Source organism: Oreochromis niloticus, linkage group LG9, assembly GCF_001858045.2.
Source record: "Oreochromis niloticus isolate F11D_XX linkage group LG9, O_niloticus_UMD_NMBU, whole genome shotgun sequence".
NCBI lineage: Eukaryota > Metazoa > Chordata > Actinopteri > Cichliformes > Cichlidae > Oreochromis > Oreochromis niloticus.
The window spans coordinates 21,521,168-21,541,421 of NC_031974.2; the positions used below are offsets into that span (position 1 = coordinate 21,521,168).

Here is a 20,254-nt window from a genome sequence, read left to right on the forward strand (position 1 = left end):
CTAAAAGTCAGATAACATAATAACCAATACAGAAGCATAAAGACAGATATTAGATGCAAAACAAATATACAGGCATACTGTATGATCATTATAGTATGATGATGGTAATAGTGCATCTGACTCCTGAACTGCATCACTTTTTTTTTTTTTCCTTTGGTATTGTGCTCTCCAGTTCACCTAAATTGGGCGAAAAATTTTGCACTTCTTCCCTATGTAAAGGTTACTTGGGGAAATACCTTACACCACATGACTCATTTTTTAGCAGTGCCCACACCTGCTTATTCATACTTATTATGCAGGTATGTAGAGATTTGTGAATGAGTGAACAAGAGCAGCGATTTCAGACGTAGCCTATATTTTAGTGTCTCATAGCACAAAATGAGAATAAAACACCTCCAATGATTTAAAAAGGATTTTAAGTGACAAATGTATATAGTAGTTTTTCATTATGTCAGAGGTCATTACATTGACTTGCATCCATTTCCTGGAGGTTTACTCCAACCCTAAAAATAACTACTAGTAAAGCTAACCTTAACCTAAACCTCAGCTTTCCCTAACCGTTTAAACAACCTTCAAATATAACGATTTTCAGTATGGGGTGGATTTGTCCCCTTAAGGAAACGTAATGATGGATATCAGTGTCATTCTGAGCAAACTAATGGCTCTGTTGTGTCCTATTACCCAGTAGCCACAAAGCTGCTTTGGACATGTGACTCATTGATGACCAGAAGAACGGAAATAAAACAATGGTTTGGTAAACCCTCTTTGGCAGTCACTGTCATTATACAAATGGTATGTTTGGCATCAAAAATATCAGAAGCAATGATGTTCTTTATATAAAACGGACATACTGGTATATATTTTATTTAAAAATTGTCCAGCTTATTGTGCCGTTCATTTAAACTCTTTGTTTTGTTTTCACAGCTCTTCCCGACCTAATTCCAAGCCGCAGCAGGCGACTCTATCCGTGAAACGAGCTTTGAAATATTAATGTAGGTTAAAAATCAAGCATACACTACCCAGCCAATCACCATTTGCTGAAAACATTACCAACTTTGCTGGTGAGCAGAGTAGAGCATTACAAATGGAGTAAGACAGATATATTGTTCAACGCTCGGTGAGGGGAATGTTAAATAAGCAACTGTTTGCCAACACATTTGCTGTATTCACTTTATTATGCGATAAGTCAATTTTGTGTTTGCAGCTCGTCGCGAGTGGAGGCGCATTTTGTTAAATTTGTAAAGTGCTCGTCCGTGATGAATATACGCTGAATAAACGACAGCGTGCTCCAGGCTGCTTCCATTAAGGTTAAGAAGAATTTCCATCCTCTGTGTCGACGTGCAGTTCCACCCACTTTCCTACCAGTCAGTGTGTGTCTGTGTGTGTGTGTGATTCTTGTGAGGCGTGTCACTTTCTGTGACAGCGGTCTTTTCTGTGTCTACATTGTCCTGAGCAGCTGCAGGTAATTTCCCCCACCTATTGTCCCCTTCCACACTGTCAGAAACTATCATTCAGCTCTAACCAAGCGAGAACAGTACGGCTCTGTTGGACTCCGTGTGAGTCAAGGTGAGACAACTTTGGAGGAGGAAAGGAGGTGTGGAGCGTGTAATAGTTTGGGGACTTGTTATACCTTACTGCAACTGGGAGAACTGGGCTTACAGGTGGACATGCACGAGGCAGCGCAAAATCTATTGCAACTCCTCAAAGTAGAGTGAGGCAAACGCGACTTTAAAGCAGTGCGTAGAGGCACGTTCAACATTGTTTTTTCTGGGGGTCAGAAAGAAGTAATATAGCAGTTTAGAGTTCCTGGCTTACGGGTTCTGCACTATAATGTTGCAGAGCTTTGACAAACAGTAGTTCATCTTGCAGTAGAGCTGGACTAGTACAGCACGGCTGACAGCTGGCTCTGTTACTGCTGCTCTCATGGGGGAATGGAGAAAATGCTGTTTCTGTAATTTTGATGGATTTGTTTTTTTGTTTACTTGGCTTCCTTTTTTCATCCGCAGGACCCATTAAACCCGCACTGAAAGCCTTTTATATGACGTATTGCTGCTCCTTGCAAAATGTACATATTCAGGGGAGAAATCAACCTTTCATCCAGTAGAAACACTGGAGTGTGAAAGAGTGATGGCTCTGTAACGGTTTGCCTGTTTTCTTGGCAGTGTTGCAGTTAGCTGTGGCAGAGATCAGTGGCAGACTCGCACCAAACCATCGGGCACATTCTGCTGCCTCTGTGTATTTAGTCAGTGACAGCAGCCCGTCCAACAGGAGCAGCATCGGGGCTAGATTAACGGCAGAAGCTATAGGAGACGGGCCAAGAGTGGGAATCATGGAATTTAGTTTTGCTTGTGGGTTTTGTTAGCAGCAGGGGCTGAAATGTTGGGACAAAGCCTAGGCTTTGAGTAGAAGTTTGGTTTTTGTTTTGGCTCCGGGTGCTAAGTGGAAACAAGCTGAAGTGAAAACCAAAGACGGAAAAAGAGCCAGGATTCATGTTTGAGAAGGACTTATATCAGAGGCTAAGTTGGAAATTCACCCGGAGAGCTCTCTGGTGTCATCTGACAGTTTGTCTTCTTAATAAGCTGCATGTCCGCGTGCTCCCTTTTCATTTTTTTAACAGCTAGATTGATGTGAAAGGCCACAATAAATGGGAACCGCAGGGGAGATATCTAACAGGAGTTAATGGGCCACTAAGGGAATATGTGGTTTTGAAGGCGGGCACATAGTAACTACTACTCTTTCTCTGGGGTTTCACAGCTCTTTAAGTAGACCTGTCAAAATTTCCATCTTGAGATACAGGAACATCTCTTTTGCTGTAACTCTAGATTTTAGGAATTTGCTCAAAAAAGATAACTGCACAAATATAGCACAGACTCACAAGAGATTTGGCCTGAATTAGACACAAAACACACAGGAAAAACAACACACCACACCACTGTGATGCTTAAGAGAAAGTGTCCTTGGTGAGCAAAAACATGTCATTTGTTTGAAAGGCAAAGGGAATTATCAGATGAATTGTCATTTTCTTTCAACTGTCATCTTATTTTTGTTTATTTCTTTTTCTTTTTTTAAAAACATCACAATTGGGAAATGGCACCGAGTCGAAGAAGCGAAACAATACAAATTGACAAGATGACAAAAGTGCAGTTGGGAATCCAGTTGACGAGAGTAGAAAAAGAGGTCTTGGTGACATTTTGTGCAGTGTAACCTACTTTTAACGTGGCGACAGAACAAAAAAAAAAGCATGCGGCGATTCTATCATCTGGAATGATACGCGCAGGATATTTGAAGTTCTGTGACAGGCTGTGTTTGAAAGCTTTTATCTGAAGGCTTCGTTTCACGGCCTCTGTGTTTCAGAAAGCAGCGTTCACGAGGGAAGCAACGACAACGATGGCAGCGTCTGCGGCAGTGACTCCGCCTTCTACAAGCAGAGCGAAGGTGAGGGATGCGGTGATGGGAGGGCAGCGTTTTGTGGCACTGCAGATGGGTAATTCCAGCCACAGGTAGAATCGGCATGCTTGTGCTTTTCTACATCCCCTGGAATAAAATGCAAATAAACCTCCTGACATGCAAAAGTGCACATAAATAAAATTCTCGCCCTGTGCTCACCACAGACAGCAGATTTTCTTGTGGATGCTTATTATATTTACACGTACGCTTTCATAAATGGATAAATATGCTAACAAGATTTGTGGCTGACAATAAACAAACCCAATTTTGTTTGTTTACTGGTAATTATCTGCTGTTTGTGCAGTGATCAAGATCTGCCATTTAGATAATGTCAGCTTCTAAAAGGCCCACACAGAAAAAAATACCATATGCTTAATGTGTGTGTGTGTGTGTGTGTGTGTGTGTGTGTGTGTATTTGTGTTTATAGGTGTGTCAGAAATGCCAACAAAACTGCGCTCTTTTATGATGATTTAAAGCAAGGGTAAAATAATCATAGTACAAGTCAAATTGAGGGTCGTTGTACACATTAAATAAAATTGTTTGAAAGGATGTTTGTATTTCAGCATCCTAGCAACATCAGCACTAAGCTGGCACTAAATAGGAACTAGAAGGAGAAAGAGCATATTTCTCCCATATTACCTTGCCTTCAATGGATCTCTGTTAAATCTAGCATTTTGAATAATATCTTGAATTATCAGTCCCCATCTTATCTTTTAGACCTCATAGTATCATATCACCACAATAGAGCATTTCACTCTCAGACTGGTAGTTTACTTGTGGCTCCTAGGGTATTTAAATGTAGAATGGGTGGCAGAGTCGTCAGCTTTCAGGACTCTCTTCTGTGGAACCAGCTCCCAGTTACCTTAATTATGCACCAATGGTCTCAGGCTGCTCCCATTAAACACTTCGCATTTCTTCTTCACTCACTCTTTTTCACTCTTTTTTGTGTTTCTACACCACTCTGTGTTTAACCATTAGCTATTATAATTACATTCGGGACAGAAGGCACCCTTCCACAGTCCCTTCCCTCATGCCCAACTGGTCACCGCAGATGGCACCAGTTTCTTCTTGTTAGAAGGGGTTTTTCCTTCCCACTGTTGCCAACCAATTGGTCGTAGAGGCTTGTTCGATTGCTGGGGTTTTCTTTGTATTATTGCAGGGTCTTTAAGTTACAATAGAAAGCACCTGTCTAATTTCAATGGCATGACTGCTGCAATAGTTGGACACTAAAATTTGTGCAAACAGGTCAAATAAGGTAATTTAGGACTCTAGGAAACTATGAATGTCTATTCATATTCATTTAAATGCACTATATGGACCAAAGTATTAGACCACACCTCTAAATCTTTGGATTCAGGTCTTTTCAGTCCCATTGCCGCTGATTTATAAAATCAAGCACCTAGCCATGCAGTGCGCCTTTACAAACATTTGAAAAATTTGGTCGTTTAAAGACTGAATTTGAGCGTGGTTTGTGTAAAGTTAATTAAGCGGTGCCTATGTCTCTCTGTGCAGAGTGCTGATGGACTTAATAAAAGTCTCTGACGCTTTGCTTACTCAATAACAGCATAGAACCAAATCTCCATTGGCATTAACATTAGCACAAAAGCTGTGCACCGGGAGCTTTGTGACACGGGTTTCAAGTCGATACTGTAGATATAATGTGTATGTGGCCCAGTACTTTTCTCTATGTAGTGTAGTTCATTCTGGAGCGAAGCAGTGGATCACTATCACCATCCACAGGTGAGGGAAGGTTAAGGGAACTCTGTATACATGTATGCATGCATTTATTCTTCGCTGTGTTGTGTTATCAGGGCACAGTATGGCAGAGACACTCACAGTCGCCCTGCGTGTTGCTGAGGAGGCTATAGAGGAGGCCATTGCTAAGGCAGAGGAGTTCAGTGACAGCTTGGTAAGACATCCCTCTCTTCCCCTTCTTCCTCTCACTCTCTTCGCCTCTGCCTCCTCTTTTCTTCCCCCCACTTTTCAGAGCTTTCGTATTGCCTTCCTGCTCTCCATCCCCATATTTTCAATCCCCTATATCACTGTCATGGCTTCTTACTTCTCCTCTCCTCTTGCCTCCCTCTTGGTCTCAGTATCAGCGGGATACAGTCATGGTTTTTGGCAAAGACCTTTGCACAGACTCTCTCCTGGTAATTCACATTCACTTTGAACTGAATATGCTGTGTGGTTGTCTGTGTGTGTGTGTGTATAGGAGAAACAGAATGAGGCTCGATATCTGCGGGACCACAAAGAGGAGCTCATAGAAGAACTCGCCACAACCATTGTACAAAAAGTAGGTATTACTTTACTGCAGGTTTATTCGTCTCTTTTATGTGGAAGCATTCATTGCAGCTAAAATCTTTCAAAATAAAAAAATGTAACACTTCAGGCTATGCCGTTCCTCTCCACCCTTTACAAATGGATTGACGAATAATTACGCTTTTACTCTATAATTTCAAACAAAAGTCATTAATTACACTTATATAACGTTTTAGTGAAATATGGCACAGGAAATAATTTTCAAGCAAGAAAAGAGCAGAAGGTCTTTGAAAATGATAATTTAGAGTGTCAAAATCTGCATAAATTACTTTAAAACTCAAGTGACAACTGCTTTAATTTTACACATGGCATCTAATTTGCATGCACATAGTGAGTGGAGCCAGGATCTGCAGTTGTTTGATTGCCTTTGAGTTTAAAGTCAAACGTGTTGGAAATCAGTTCACTGGAAATGAAATACTTTCAAGATTTCAGCACATAATGTTACAATAAAATTTAAATGAAAATTAAATCATCGCTTTAAAAATTATTAATGGCTAAATATAAAATTCTGTTGTACGAGCGCATTTCTGTTTTCCATTGTGCATTTATTATTCTAGTTCATCCTTTTAAAAAGCTGGCTGTGTACGCCTTATAGCTTGTATGCACAGTCTCTGTCATGTTCTCTCTCCTCATCGTCTTCTTCACTTCCTTCTTTTTCTTTTTTTTTTTCCCTCAGATCATCCAGAGAAGGAAGCGTTCAGAGATGCAGACAGAGTATGACTTTGTCTGGCCTCAGTCTCAGTCTCTGATCCAGCCCAGTGAACTGCCCTCTCCTTCTCAGCCTCACACTTCATCACAAGGACCACAAGACCCGCTCAAAACCTCCTACTCTCTCTATGTGAGTCCCTGTGTCAGTCTAAACTGTTGGGACATATGGAGCATGTCATGCTGCCGTATTCAGCCATCTCTATTTAAGTCAAAAACAAACATGCAGAATAAATACAGATAAAGCATAACCTGTATATTAAAGAAGGACATAGCCAATGAGACACTTCTAAGAGGCACTGCAGTGTGTGATTTCTTTTTTTCCAGCAAACATGCTGCACATTTTTATCATGTTTCATTTCATAGCACAAAGAATACATTTTTTACTTGCTGTTTTTGTGGGCGTGTGTTTGTGCTGTGTCAGTAGTTTTGTTTGCTTTAAACACAGGAATGTTGTTTGCCAGAAAATCTGTGACTTTTCAGTAGCATGGATCACATACTGCTCTGTACGTGACCCACCGATGACAGGTTCTCTGTTTTTGACTAATTGTGAATGCAGTCACTTGAAATTAGGTAGTACGATTAGATTTCTTAATATAAGCTGTATTCTTTTTTCCTCAGACTCTTTTTTTAATACTGATTTTTCTTAATGATGTGTTGGAGCATTCTGGAAGAGTTTACTTACTGTTGTGGGTTTGAGGGAAAGGTCCTTTTTTGAAAAAAGATAATACAATATGCCAACTACAGCAAGTCCTCACACAGGAACACAGGCAAATCAATAGTACACACACCTGGCACGGGTTCATACTACGAGTCAACAAGGACTCCTGGAGATTTGTCATCGTCCTGTGTGTGTGCAGAGCATCATGGCTGCTCTCCCCGGGGCTCTGCCTTCAGTTTCCTGCTGTTTCACTCAGTGAAGATCAAAGTCTTGTGAAATACGCAGGGATCCTCCTCGACTGCTCTGCCTGCCATGGGATAAGCTGTGTTTATCAGCTCTCTACAAAAACACTCAATGACACACAAAGCATACAGATTTACACTCACATGCGTACTTACGTGCTGTAACACTAAAGCTTAATGTTGTACGCCACCCTTTTTAAAGAGGAATGATTTTTTTTGTTTGTTTAATTCTGCAATTAATTTCTCAAATTTGGGGAAGAATAAAGTATAGCTTAGCTTAGCTTATTTTTCGAGTTGACGCCAGAGTACAGATCAGACACTATTCTTAAAAGCTGCCAAATATAAAATGCACCGCAAAGCTCTCATGAATGTAAATTATGTTGTTCCACAGATACACGAATATTACACAAAAATACACAATACACAAAAATTAAGTAATAAAGGTCTAGTGATTTCGTATATTAAAATCTTGATCTAATGTAAATGTATGACTTTTTTGTTTCACACAGAAACAATCACAGGAACTCTTTAGTAGATATTTGCTCAGTGTTATAGCTCCACCTGCTGGTGAGAATGGTAAATTACAGCCGGCATAGTAGTGACGTTTCTGTTTTTTAATTGCTGTACAGGAAGTGAATTGTCCAGATCGACCAAATGCTCTCATGTGTATTAGTTAATTACTATATATGGATATTATATTTTTTGGCCAAGTGCCAGTTATCTCTGTAGATGTTTCTCAGCTAAAAATTTGTCTGAACTTCCTGTCAACAAAAAACAAAAAAAAGAAAGAACTTGTCAACAGAGTTGTGTGCCATTCTTCGGATCTGTGTCATATTTCTGTGTATTTGCCTGTGTGTGTGTGTGTCAATGTTTGTTCTTGCAGCGGTTGCGGTCAGCGTTCTCTCTCACCAGTGACGACTCCCCAGAGAAGGGTCCAGAGGAGGAGGTGGCTGAGGCCGGTGGCGGCAACGACGGCTTGCAGGAATACACTTCTCTGAAGAGGGAGCCTAAGGCGGCCACATCTTTACCCACCTGGAAAAGCATGGATCGCCTGGATAACTCGAGTAAAAGTCCCACTCACAGACTCTTTTTGGTTGAGCAGCTTTCCATTTCGCTTTTATCAGTTTGAATATAACTTTGTGTAGATGGATAACTGAATAGATTTAAAGATTTTTAGACAAAGGCCATAGATTTTCCTTTACATGTCATAAAGATGCACATACATACAAAGACATACAAATTATTTGTAGAATTTTACCCCATGTATTGCTCTATATTAGGCTCATATAATTTTATTGAGAGTATGGATATTGAATTTATTTAGTACTCTCTGAATCCCTGTAGTTGACTCCGTTCTTCTATACTTCCTGCTGCTGCTTGTGATTTTCATCCAGGTGCCTCTTCAGTGCTCCAGAGTCCAGACGGCAACTGGATTGCTTTGCACAGTTCCCAGCTGTCTCGGCCCAGCCTGCTCACCAAGAGGAAGAGCCTGTTGTTCAGCGTGCTGGAAAAGGAGTCCGGCGTTGTCTCCGCTTACGACGAGATGGGATCTGACTCAGAGGAGGACGATGAAGGTGGCTGGGGTGCAGCACTGAGACAGTTTCGCCGCAAACTGTCAGATGAGACTTACTACACAGACTCGCAGCATGACCCCGAGTGGATTTACACTCAGCATCTCCCCGTCACCTCACCATCCTCGGGGCAGTACACCAACACAGAGACTCTCAACTCGGACTCCGAGGCCTCGTCAGTGCTCTCTGCATGTCCCCGTAAACCACCCCACAATCTAATGAGGAAGAAAGGACCACCGGATACGCACCTTCACCCTCATCACCAGCCGCTGCATCACCAACACCTTCAGCAGAACTTTTCTCCATACCCAGTCCAATCAGAGTCATTGGATGTGAACTTTAACCCTAAGGTGATGTCTTTGAATTATCCTGTTCTACAATGTCAGATGTAAATATTGTCCTTTGTAATGAGAATTTTAGAGCCCTACCAAGTAGTTGGTGGGCTAATATCTGCAAATATTATAATTATAATATCTGCAAACACCTTTCAACCATATTATCAGTGTTGATGTTGTCCACCAGAGGGCACTCTGCAACTTCCCTGTTGGAAATGCGTGTTTAGATCGTCACAAGCACAACAACCCGCTGATCCCAGCAGAGCAGGAGAGAGCATAACTGAAGAAATAAAGAACCACACATGAGAAATGTTAGGGAGATTCTAAAAGGAAGAAAGAATATTGACTGATATATCAGAGTATCGGTATTCACCAAGTATCGGTATTGCTATCAGTCTTAAAATCCTATATCAGTTAGGCTCTAGTGAACTTACACGTGAAGTGTATAGTGTGTCTACATTAAATCGACATAAAAATTAGAAGGGAGAATGTTACTTAGCATCAAAAGGAGGAGTGATGAAGGGATAAGAATATTTATTCTCATACTTTCACCTATTTTTTCCCCCTTTTCTCTTACTCTTTTTAATGTCAACTTATTGCATATTACGCATGCACTCTCAATAATAACAGACATGTACAAATAAAGAAATAACAAAAAGAAAAATGCAAATAAGAGGAACCAATAGAGAGCCTATAGAGCTCCATCCATCCATCCATTCGCTTCCGCTTATCCTTTTTCAGGGTCACAGGGGGACTGGAGCCTATCCCAGCTGTCTTAGGGCGAGAGGCGGGGTACACCCTGGACAGGTCGCCAGTCTGTCGCAGGGCTAACACATAGACAGGCAATCATTGAGTGCACATGAATGTCCGTACCAAGGGTTTAGTTTAATTTTCACAAGACGATCATTGTTATTCACTTCACCTAGTACTGGTTTTATTGTTATGGCTGACCGTTGTATGATACCAAAGGAACAAATAACCTTCAAATGCAACTACTGTATTCTAAACAATTAAAAGCTCTTTTTCATTAAATCTCATTACTTAACAGCTCTTTATTTGCTGATTAAAAGGTCATGACTGCTGTTGTAGAACTGGGGATGCTCACTGTTACACTTTTTTTTGTACTCTGAAAAGAGACTCCATGTTCCTTAAGTGAAAAGTACCCACCCCCCCAGTTAGCTCTTTTTTTTAGGAGAGACAACAATAGAGAACAAAAGATACATGAGTTTTTACTTGCAGTCCTTGGTGCAGAGGCCTCAAATGAGCCGACAAAGATACAGAAATAATAGTTGCGTTCAATTAAAACCTGATCACAAAAGACAGTCCTAGAAAGAAAAGCATGTTATCATGTGAAAGCTTTAATCAGATATGTAACAGTGGCACATGTACCTGTTTACTTCCTGTCACTGTTCCCAGGTGATGGGAGACAGCAGCGAGGCAGAGGAGAGGCAAAGCGATCCTGTCAGAAGATCACGGCGACGCAGGAAGAGTAAGAGGGAGTCATCATCCGAGCAAAACAGGACTGGAGGCCAGAGCCATCCACAGTCAGTCTACCCCTTAGTGCAGGTAAAATGTAGTGATTCCTTATTGGTTGTTAACAGGAACTCACTTTAAAATCCATCTATGCATTTATTTATTGCGGCTGATCGGCATTGGTTGTAAAGCATTGTTTCACCATTGGGAGGCAACAAATTAAGATATCTAGTTTAGGCTATTTTGCTCTTTAGCAGTGCTTTAGTCTTTAAAATCTGCAAATATAGGTTACCTGCTAGATTTTTACAATTGTCTTTTGATTTTACATGTCGACATTTAAGGAAAACAGTGGTATTCTACTCCACGCCCTGCTGAAGAGGGGATTAAGTGAAGAACAGCCAAAATCTGACACTATACCAGTGGCCACAGCTGCACCAGACGCCTTCAAATTAGATGCTATGACAACCGAGCCAGAGGACCTGGACACAGTGGCGCCAAATTCACCGGTCCCCAGCCCTTCTCAGCCCCCCTCCTTGACCCTGGGGCAAGAGCTCTCATCCAGCAGCTCAGGGCCTGGATCCACAACCAGAGATCCTCTAGAAGGGGAGCTGCAGTCTAGACTTGGTCAGCTGGTCATCAGTGCAAACAGCAAAGACAGCAGCTCATCTGAGGAGGAGTGCACAAACTGGCCTGCAGACAGGCAGACGGATAAAGAAAGTGACAGACAGAGAGAGAAACTGAAGCCAAAGGAAAGAGAGCGAGAGAGGCAGCGAGTGAGTGACAAATCAAGAGAGAGAGCAAGCGAAGCAGTGGAACAAGTGAATGGACAAGAGATTAAAAGAAGTGAGAGGCTAATAAAGAGTCCCTCGGTGAGAGAAGACGGCAGAAGTCGGGAGAGGAGGTTTGAGAAGGCATGCGAGAGTTTAGATATGAAAGTGGAAGACCAGGAACAAAAGAGAGGAGACAAAAGAGAGCCCAACAGGCAGAGTAAGAGACAACATAAACGAGATGCGGAGAAGGAAGCGGAACAGAAAGGGGGAGCGAGGAGGAGCGGATCCAGTGCAAGTTCACCTGCTGTTACCCCTTCTTCCCACGAGGGGGCGCTGTCAAACAACCAGGTGAGGAGATGGTACACAAGATTTGATTTTCATCCGCAGATCGTCTTCTGCTTGTGCTTGCATTGCAGTCTGTTTGTTGCCTGTTTGTAAGCTTTTTAATTATTTTTTTGTGCCTTCAAAAACTATTTACTATCACAACCTCCTCTGTTATTTACCTGACAATCAGTGCTGTCATTATCTGTCCCTCATCCCATGTTTTCTCTGTTTTGCTGTGTTGTTTTTGAGTTTTTTGTCTGGTCTGTGTGTTGCTGGTAAACGTGTGTATGCTTTCTGTATGTGCGTATGTGTCAGGTGGGACAGAATGACTTGGAGCAACATCAGAGGCTTCAGTTGCTCTCCTCTGTCTTACAGCAGGTGAGATATAAGGGCTAGAAAGAGGATGTAGTTGGAAGTCTTGCACAAGGATACAAAAACCTGCAGCCATCCCAATATCTTATTTACATGCACTGTAGTAAACTGCATTATAATTGCATACATATGATTAAAATGCTCTATTTTTTGGACTCTTTATCAGTCCATACAGTGCTGTGCACTGTCATTTTGCTTCCAAGGGGCCAGACTGTCTTGTAATTTTTTTAAAAAGTGTGTCTTGAGCAGTAGATTTCCAGGCTTTCTGAAGCTTATTCGTTTGCTCCCTTTTCACTAATTTTCAATCCTTGTACATGACCATTTTCAGAGGGATGTTTGGTTTTTTTTGCTAAGCCACTTAATGAATTATTCAAGCAGGAAAAAGGGTACCTAACTCAAGGGATGAACCAGTGTTGTGTCTACACATAACAGCTAATGTAGCTAAAAACCAACTTTAAATGATATCTGTACCTGTACCTGTTGGAAAAACAAACCATTTCTTCACATTTCTGTATAAGACGGTAAATTACTTTGATTTCTTGTGCACTACAAAAGTATGCGTATTATCAAAAATCTTTATTGTTTAATGAATGAATTTATTGGGCAGGTAAAATAAACTTTAAATAACTAGATGTCAAAACTACAATCCATTATGTCAAAAGTAATGTTCCAGCTGATATTTAAAGTTGCTTTTTTTGCATTTATAATCAACTCAGCACTGAGAAGTCAATAATACACAAAGTCAGATAGATGGGACACGCACACACTTGGACAATACATCTGAGGCATGAGGGTCGATGCTGATCATTAAGCAGACTCATTCTAAGGGCTTCTATGAGTAATGCTTGCCTCTTACAGCTTGTATGACACATGTACTGGTGTGATCTATTTCTGATGGCTTTCACAGCTCCCTTTACAAACCCGCCAGGACGCCTGAGTGCGATGTGAATAGGGGAAAACGTGCGACCATAGCCGTGATATTTGCGCCTTTTTGAAGCGATATCTAGTGTTTTGCCTTTATTAAATGAATCCGAATGAAAACTGACTAGCTCACTGCCGTCGTACTAATTCACAGCTTTTCAGCGTACGTGATCTTCAGCAGGTAAGGGTCTGGATGGTGTACAGAAATAGACATAAAGCAAAGAATATTGAATAAATAATCCCAGATTCACAAAATATCAACCACCTTCTGGTTCCGTCCATGTGTTCATTACGTTTCATGCCCTTATGAGCTCATCCCCACTAGAACCACTACTGTGGACGCAGGTGGCGTCATGTGAGGCTTTGAGGCTTTAGAGATTAGCCCTCAGGGTGGAGACGGTAATTGGACCCAGTGTATGCACAGAGGGAACGATACAGGAAAAAAAAAGTTGATCATCAAACTAGTTTCTTTGTTTTTTATGTCCTTGGATCAACTTTCCTCATTGATAGAAGTGAGATATCAGTGTCTGTGATGAGTGTTTGATCAGACGGGTGATGGCCTACTTCTTTGAAGTGGATCAGCACATCTCCACTCCTCCTTTGACCAACCCAAATCGATACCTCACTGTGTCCATCTCTGCATCTCATTCTTTTTAAGATCGATCAATAGTGATTTAAAAAGGAAAAAAAGATAACCAGCATCTTGTCTCTTTTTCATCACTACCTGCTTCTGCCTTCTCCGGCTAAAATCCGGCTTTTCAGACTGTCACACTGTGCCCGAGAGGGATCGATGTACTTCTGATCCCACTGATCAAAGCTTCAGCAAATGATTCATTCATTATGGAATAACGTCTTTCTCTCTTTACTGCTATTTCTTATTCTTTCTCAGTGTTTACATGAGCTCAAGAGGATGAAACGGCAACTTTCTTCACTCACCGTCTTTACTTTTGAATCATTATTTGTCACAGATGGCATGAATTTGGAGGCAGGCTGCTTGGGTTTGGCTGAAATGAGAGATCTCCACAGCTGACTTAAGTCATTCCCATTTCCTGATTAGCTGAGGCATCAATTGACAATCTTATCTCCTCTATTGGCAGATGTTAGATTATTTTGAATTATGATTGAATCCTCAGCTTCACGTCCAAATTGCAACTGCTCTCCTGAAGCTCAGTGACCAGAGATGGTGTGTCCACAGTGCCATCGTTTACCAATTCAAAGCCTAAGAAAAAAAAACAACTGAAGATGACTCACTTCTCTAGCTTTGTCTTGAGACCTTATTACCCCATTTCTCACATCCCTGTTCTGCACCCTCTGACTGCTTATCCAGGTCAAGCATGTGTAGATGTGGGTCCTCACAAAACATTAATTAGGCGTCCAGAGTGACAAATATATGTGCACTTGTCACCTGCAAAATGTTCTTTTTTATTCATTTATTATTATTTTTAAGCTTTACAGTGTGAAAACCAAAGGGGGCTAATGCAGCTGATTAAAACATGATGCCGCATTATCTTTATTGACTCATATTCATTTTTGAAATGGGGATGTTTTTACAACGCTAATGATTGCATAATGTTCCAAAATTGAATAGTTACATAATTGCCTTTTGTCACATCCCCTTGCTCTCGAAATGAAAGATATTTTTCATTATCATTTCATGTATATTACACTACATTAAGCTCTTGCCCTTAAGGTGATGTTTACAGATTTGATGTACTTGCTTGACATTTTCTGCTTTTCTCACACATTAAGTCTCTTTAACAGTGTGAGTAATAAGGTTTTCCCAGTTTCTCTCTGACTCCAGTGTTTCTGGACATTTCACTTGAATTCATTTTAATCTCACTTTAATTCAGACGGTCTGTTAATTCTATTTGTTCTTTGACTGGAGCAGAAGTGCTCGGCGGCTTCGCTCTGCAGCATCACCACGGAGGTGCTAAAGGTTTTGAATGCTACTGAGGACCTGATTGGTGAGGCAGGAGGTGAGAGCTACACCCCTTCTGAGTCTATGAGTGCTTCTCCCATATCCAGCAGCTCTGAGACCCGCAGGTTGGACCAGAGGCTTACCAAAATGGAGGAGAATGTAAGCTAGAGAGCACCTCCACCCAGTAGTTTTGCCTCCTGAGCTTTTGGTGCTAATGGGAACTAAAAGTTTCGCTCTTTTCTCTGCAGGTTTATCTTGCTGCTGGTGCGGTGTATGGCCTTGAGGGAGCACTGGGAGACCTAGAGCACTGCGCCCGCAGTATTAGCAGTGGGACGACAGACCAAGAGCTGGCCTTCCTGGAAGATCAAGTGGCTACTGCGGCTGCTCAAGTCCAGCAGTCTGAACTGCAGGTACTTCAGAGGATCGATGACTGATTGCACACATCTTTATATTGCTATTCTTAATAAAAACTGACCAAAGCTGTTGCCTGAAACATCCTCCTTAAATTCTCTTGAAAAAAATCCTCTTTTTGCTTTAAGATATCAAACATTGAGGCAAGAATATCAGCTCTGAAAACAGCTGGGTTGAACGTGACTGTCTGCAATCGCTTCTCCAAGCTCAAGCCAAAGTCTAAGGTACTCACTGGCCTTCCTGCACGCTTAATCTTTTGCACTTTTTTTGTACTTTCAGGCCATATGTAATGTCTTTAAAGAGTATTGGTGTTACTGATGAACGTGTTCGTGCTTATATAGTAATGAATGGTTATTGAAATAAAGAAATGGTCAGATATGGTTGGTTTGTTAATTTTAATGAACTATAATAGATGAGCGATGGTAATATTCTCATTACAGCCTCAAACCCTGGACTCATCACGCCATCAGAGGAGGAAGCTTCCAGCGCCTCCACTAAAAGGTACCAAACGTGCTTATTTTGCTCACTTTGGAGAAATCTATTATGTTCAGACAAAGAAAAAATATGTTTATGCATGATTTTTTTTTTAAACTGAACTAAACTGCTGACATATGCAGGGTACAGCCTTGTATACACAAAGTGTGAATGTGTATGCTTACGTGTGTGAAACCGAGACACCTAGAGATGGGAACTGAGACAGAGGGGAGGGACATTTTTATTCGGCCTTAGTTAACATCACACATTTTATGCTTTGTCCTAAAAGAAGAGAGAGGCCATTGAATGGATGTAAAAGTGAATACATTTGCTAAAAAGAGACTAAGTAACTGAAAAGCCCCATTAGATGTAAAGCAGCCAAATGGAAACACACACACACAGTCCAGGGGGATAAGGCTGTTTTATCAACCAACTGGAAGTCGGTTCCTTTTCATATTCGTGAAAGGCCTCTTTCTGCTGCAGCTTTCTTTATTTCTTTTTTGTCTCTCTTTTTTTCTTCACCGTCATCTACACAATGACTTTGATTCAGGGTGGCTTTTTAGCAAAGCTCCAAAGAGAGACAGCAGAAAGGACAATGGGTCAAACTCAGTGACCAAGATATTGATTCAGTAATTCCACCTTAGTGTGTTCCTTCTATCAGTCCATACAACATCCTCCACATTTGTAGTGAAAATATACTGACATTTAGCTATACACTACCAAACCTTCTTGTTGCTTTGAAATGATCATGAGGAAAAGCACTTTTTGACCCAATACAACATTATAGAATAAATATAAATGACTTGTTTAAACCAAGGTTGCGATGAAGCCTTTGCAACTGTGTGTACTACCCCATCACAAACTATCAAAATCTGTCTTTTACCACTACCATGTCATAAATCTGCCAGTTTAGGACACTGAAGTGTCTAATTACTCTAATGTGTACTGGAGACCCCACTCCTATTCAGGTTAGAACCAGTTTGCAGAGCTCTGTGAAAGGAGTAATACACGTTGTTGTTTGAAACCTTCATTTTATCTGGCAGTTTCCAGAAACATGATTTATTGCTTAAAACAACAGTAGTTGAGAGTTTCATGGGAAAACACTGTGACATTCCCAAACCAGATGCTAGATGTAATTTCTCCAGCATGTCCTGCCTGGGGCCTCCGAGACATGTCCAAAAGACCTCATGCAGGAAGTGCCGAGGAGACATTCTAGTCAGATTCCTGAACCACCTCAGTTGGTTCCTTTTGATGTGGAGGTGTAGCAGCTCTACAGTGAGTACCTCCTGAATGACTGAGCTCTGCACCTAATCTTTAAAGGAGAACCCAGACACCCTAAGGAGGATGCTCATTTCCTCTGCTTGTACTCACGATCTCACTTTTTCAGATCTAGGCTCAGGCTACCTCAACCTGTCATGGCTGTCTGTCATGATAGGTTGGAGGTGAAGGATGGAGACAGGACAAAGGACATAATTACACATATATGTGATTTTTCCCAAATAGTTGATTCTGTTCATCTGGATGTAGCGTCATCTGGAAAACGAAACATCCAGATGAACAGAATCAACTTTTTTGGGGATTTCCTTACCTGGATGATTGAGCATGAATCAAGACACGTGTGCTTTTCTTAAAATAAAAATGTGGCATTTTTTCTAATTTCAGAGAAGTTGGAGCCAGAGCAGCAGGTTAAAGTATTTCGGCCATAGTGACAGTCAACAGCACAATGAGTCCCTCAGGGCTATTTTCAAGCCCCGGGGACAGGGGCCCTTCACATCCAGTGCCTTGACCCAGCATCTGCCTCTAGCTCCAGGCCAAGCAGGGGCCACCACCTGCCCTGTGTAACCCAACTCAGCACTCACTCCTCACACAAGCTCAGTACCCATCAATTAAAGAGATCAAAGAAGACATCGCTGGATCTTTCTCTTTTACCAAGATCTATTTCATGCTGTTTTTCCTCCTTACTGCACACACATAGACTCACACACACACACAGAAATATGTGTGCAGTCAGCAGTCGGTTTCTCTGCCTTAAGATCTGCAAACACTCCTCATAAACCGACTTAAAAGAATATATATGTACAGACAAAGTAAAACTCAGTTTTCTATCTGTTTGCAAGAGTGTTGTGAATTAATGTGCAATGAAGCTGTGGAAAAATCATAAGAAAATTTGTGTGATTCAGTGTCCCGAAAAGAGGCTGAGCCATGTTTTATACTGCATCGTCTTTGTCACCATGAACCAAGAAATGTTACGGGGGATTTATTCAAACTGTTTTGTTTTTTGATGATTGTCAATATCCACCCGCATATAGCTATCAGATGGTAATCACCAAATGGGGATGATTGTAACCTTCAATATTTTAATGATTTATACAAATCACAAGCAAACCAGAAAAGAGTTAGAAAAAAGAGCTGTTTAGATGTTCAAAGTAACACGTCACAAGTGTTTTTGTTTTATTTGGGGGGGTTTGTCCGTTGCACCATGTGCTCGATGACCATAAAGGAATAGTAAGCACATTGAGAAACTGTAGCTGAGAAGAAACTAAGCTAGTTAAAAGACCAGGTCAACATGTTGGAAATATAATCATTTAATTTCTTGCTGTGACCTAAGTAATTTAGTCCAGCCACTGTCAAGACAAACTGTCAAACTTGTATGAAGAAAAAAGGAGAGGTAAAATTAAGAAATGGGCAGCTAATGATAATCCGAAACCGAAGGGAGCTGGACAGAACCAAGCTCGCTGCTTCCTGCTTTTTCAGTCTCTTAGCTAAGCTAAGCTAAGCATCCATTTGCCACGCTGACATTTCACTGGTGAGGAGTGCGTAAATGTATTTAGGAAAGAAAAAGCTGATTTGTAGATACATTCACATATATTTGAGTAATTGGAAGTTGTGGGTTACAACATTTAAATAGATCAAAATTAAAAAATAGATCTGCATGGAGCATCCATCTGATATTCAAGTTGGGTCTGAAAATCCTCCTCCGTGACGTATGTAGTTTCTCCAACGCAAAGCCATTCTTCCTCCTCCCTGTCATTTTCTCTTGTTTACTTTAAAACTTTGTGGCCTTTTATTTAAGGAGAAAAAAAAGAGTATTTTCATGTTTTCCCTTTGCCGGGGTCATGTCTGATCTTTTGTGTTGCATTCAAAAATTCTTGTAAAGATTTTTACATAACGAAGTCTGACGGGCTATATAACAAATGCCATGAAACCATGATTTTGTTACGAGCAATTTATTTTTGTACTGAACGTTTTTATGCAATACCACTGAAATAAGTACTATTGCAAATTAAAGGCTTTATTCTCTCCTCAAAGGAACCCACCTCAGTCAGTTCTACCAGACTCTCTTATGTGTGATGACTCAAATTGCTTTCAGTGTAAGCTTGCATTTACCATTCGATGTTCTGCCAGTAATGACGATGGTAAATGCTTCGAAAACACAGGTGATGAGAGGCACACTTGTAGTCCTTAAACACGAGAATACTGCCTTTCAGTTTTGGGACATTTTATGTTAGCCATGCATACGGTTATCAGAGTTCTTGCTTTGGCTCCAGCTTAATAAGAGCAGGTTTGGATTCTCTGATAGTGTTTGAAAGGTGTGATGATCTTCTGTATGAATGCTCTGCCCCTTCTATTAGTGACCTTTTCATCCCCAGCCTTTCGCATCTTGGGTTTGCACATTGATCTTGTATTTTTGTCAATCTTGTTCTCCAGAGGTGTTGATGTAAAAAAGAGCATGTTTCTGGCTTTATCAAACTGATGAAAAATGTCTCTCTAAGAAGCACAGCCACAAGGGTCCAATCATCAGTGTCCTGTATTTTTCTAATGTAAAAAAAGAATAAAAAAATAACAATATCTCATTGCAGAATTTGTTAATATATGTATATGTGAAAAACATGGATATGATATGATAATGTGTTTATTGCCCAATCATAGTTGACAAATCGTTCAGTGTTGTGCAAGAGACTGTGTATAATTGTCATGACTTGTGAGGCTGGATTTGCACAGGACGTCTCGTTGGCTGTTGGAACAGTGTCGCGGATACTGAGAAGTGATGAGATTCTCCCAGAGCTAAAAACAAATGTTGCTCTTGTTCCTGTTTAAATCCAGTGTGAACGACTATGAAGAGGTTCACTGTGCACAGCTCCACAGGCGGGCCATTCACTTTTATGTGCAATTGTTTGTTGCAATCCATACGATATGTTGGGGAAATTATTAACAAGCAAAAAAAAGAAAAAAATGCAGATTCTCTATGTGCCACAGTACTCTGAGAGAAAAAAATGTATTATGAAATAAATAAAATTTGCAAACTTAAAA

The 20,254-nt window shown here is 40.9% G+C and overlaps 1 protein-coding gene across 3 annotated transcripts in view; it reads left to right on the forward strand.

The window, feature by feature from the left end:
* myripb (myosin VIIA and Rab interacting protein b) overlaps positions 1-20,254 on the forward strand; it is a 116,255-nt gene extending 96,001 nt beyond the window's left edge. For 2 of the 3 annotated variants that reach the window (XM_005471762.4, XM_005471763.4), the window contains exons 5-18: positions 3,355-3,435; positions 5,259-5,356; positions 5,660-5,740; positions 6,443-6,604; positions 8,258-8,438; positions 8,769-9,295; positions 10,697-10,846; positions 11,095-11,871; positions 12,163-12,225; positions 15,029-15,217; positions 15,307-15,468; positions 15,598-15,693; positions 15,910-15,970; positions 17,606-20,254. In XM_005471762.4, coding sequence (XP_005471819.1) covers positions 3,355-3,435; positions 5,259-5,356; positions 5,660-5,740; positions 6,443-6,604; positions 8,258-8,438; positions 8,769-9,295; positions 10,697-10,846; positions 11,095-11,871; positions 12,163-12,225; positions 15,029-15,217; positions 15,307-15,468; positions 15,598-15,693; positions 15,910-15,970; positions 17,606-17,649 — 2,672 coding nt within the window. In that variant the 3' untranslated portion in view covers positions 17,650-20,254. The remainder of the gene's footprint in view (positions 1-3,354; positions 3,436-5,258; positions 5,357-5,659; positions 5,741-6,442; positions 6,605-8,257; positions 8,439-8,768; positions 9,296-10,696; positions 10,847-11,094; positions 11,872-12,162; positions 12,226-15,028; positions 15,218-15,306; positions 15,469-15,597; positions 15,694-15,909; positions 15,971-17,605) is intronic. The other variant, XM_005471765.4, reaches the window with a different exon arrangement.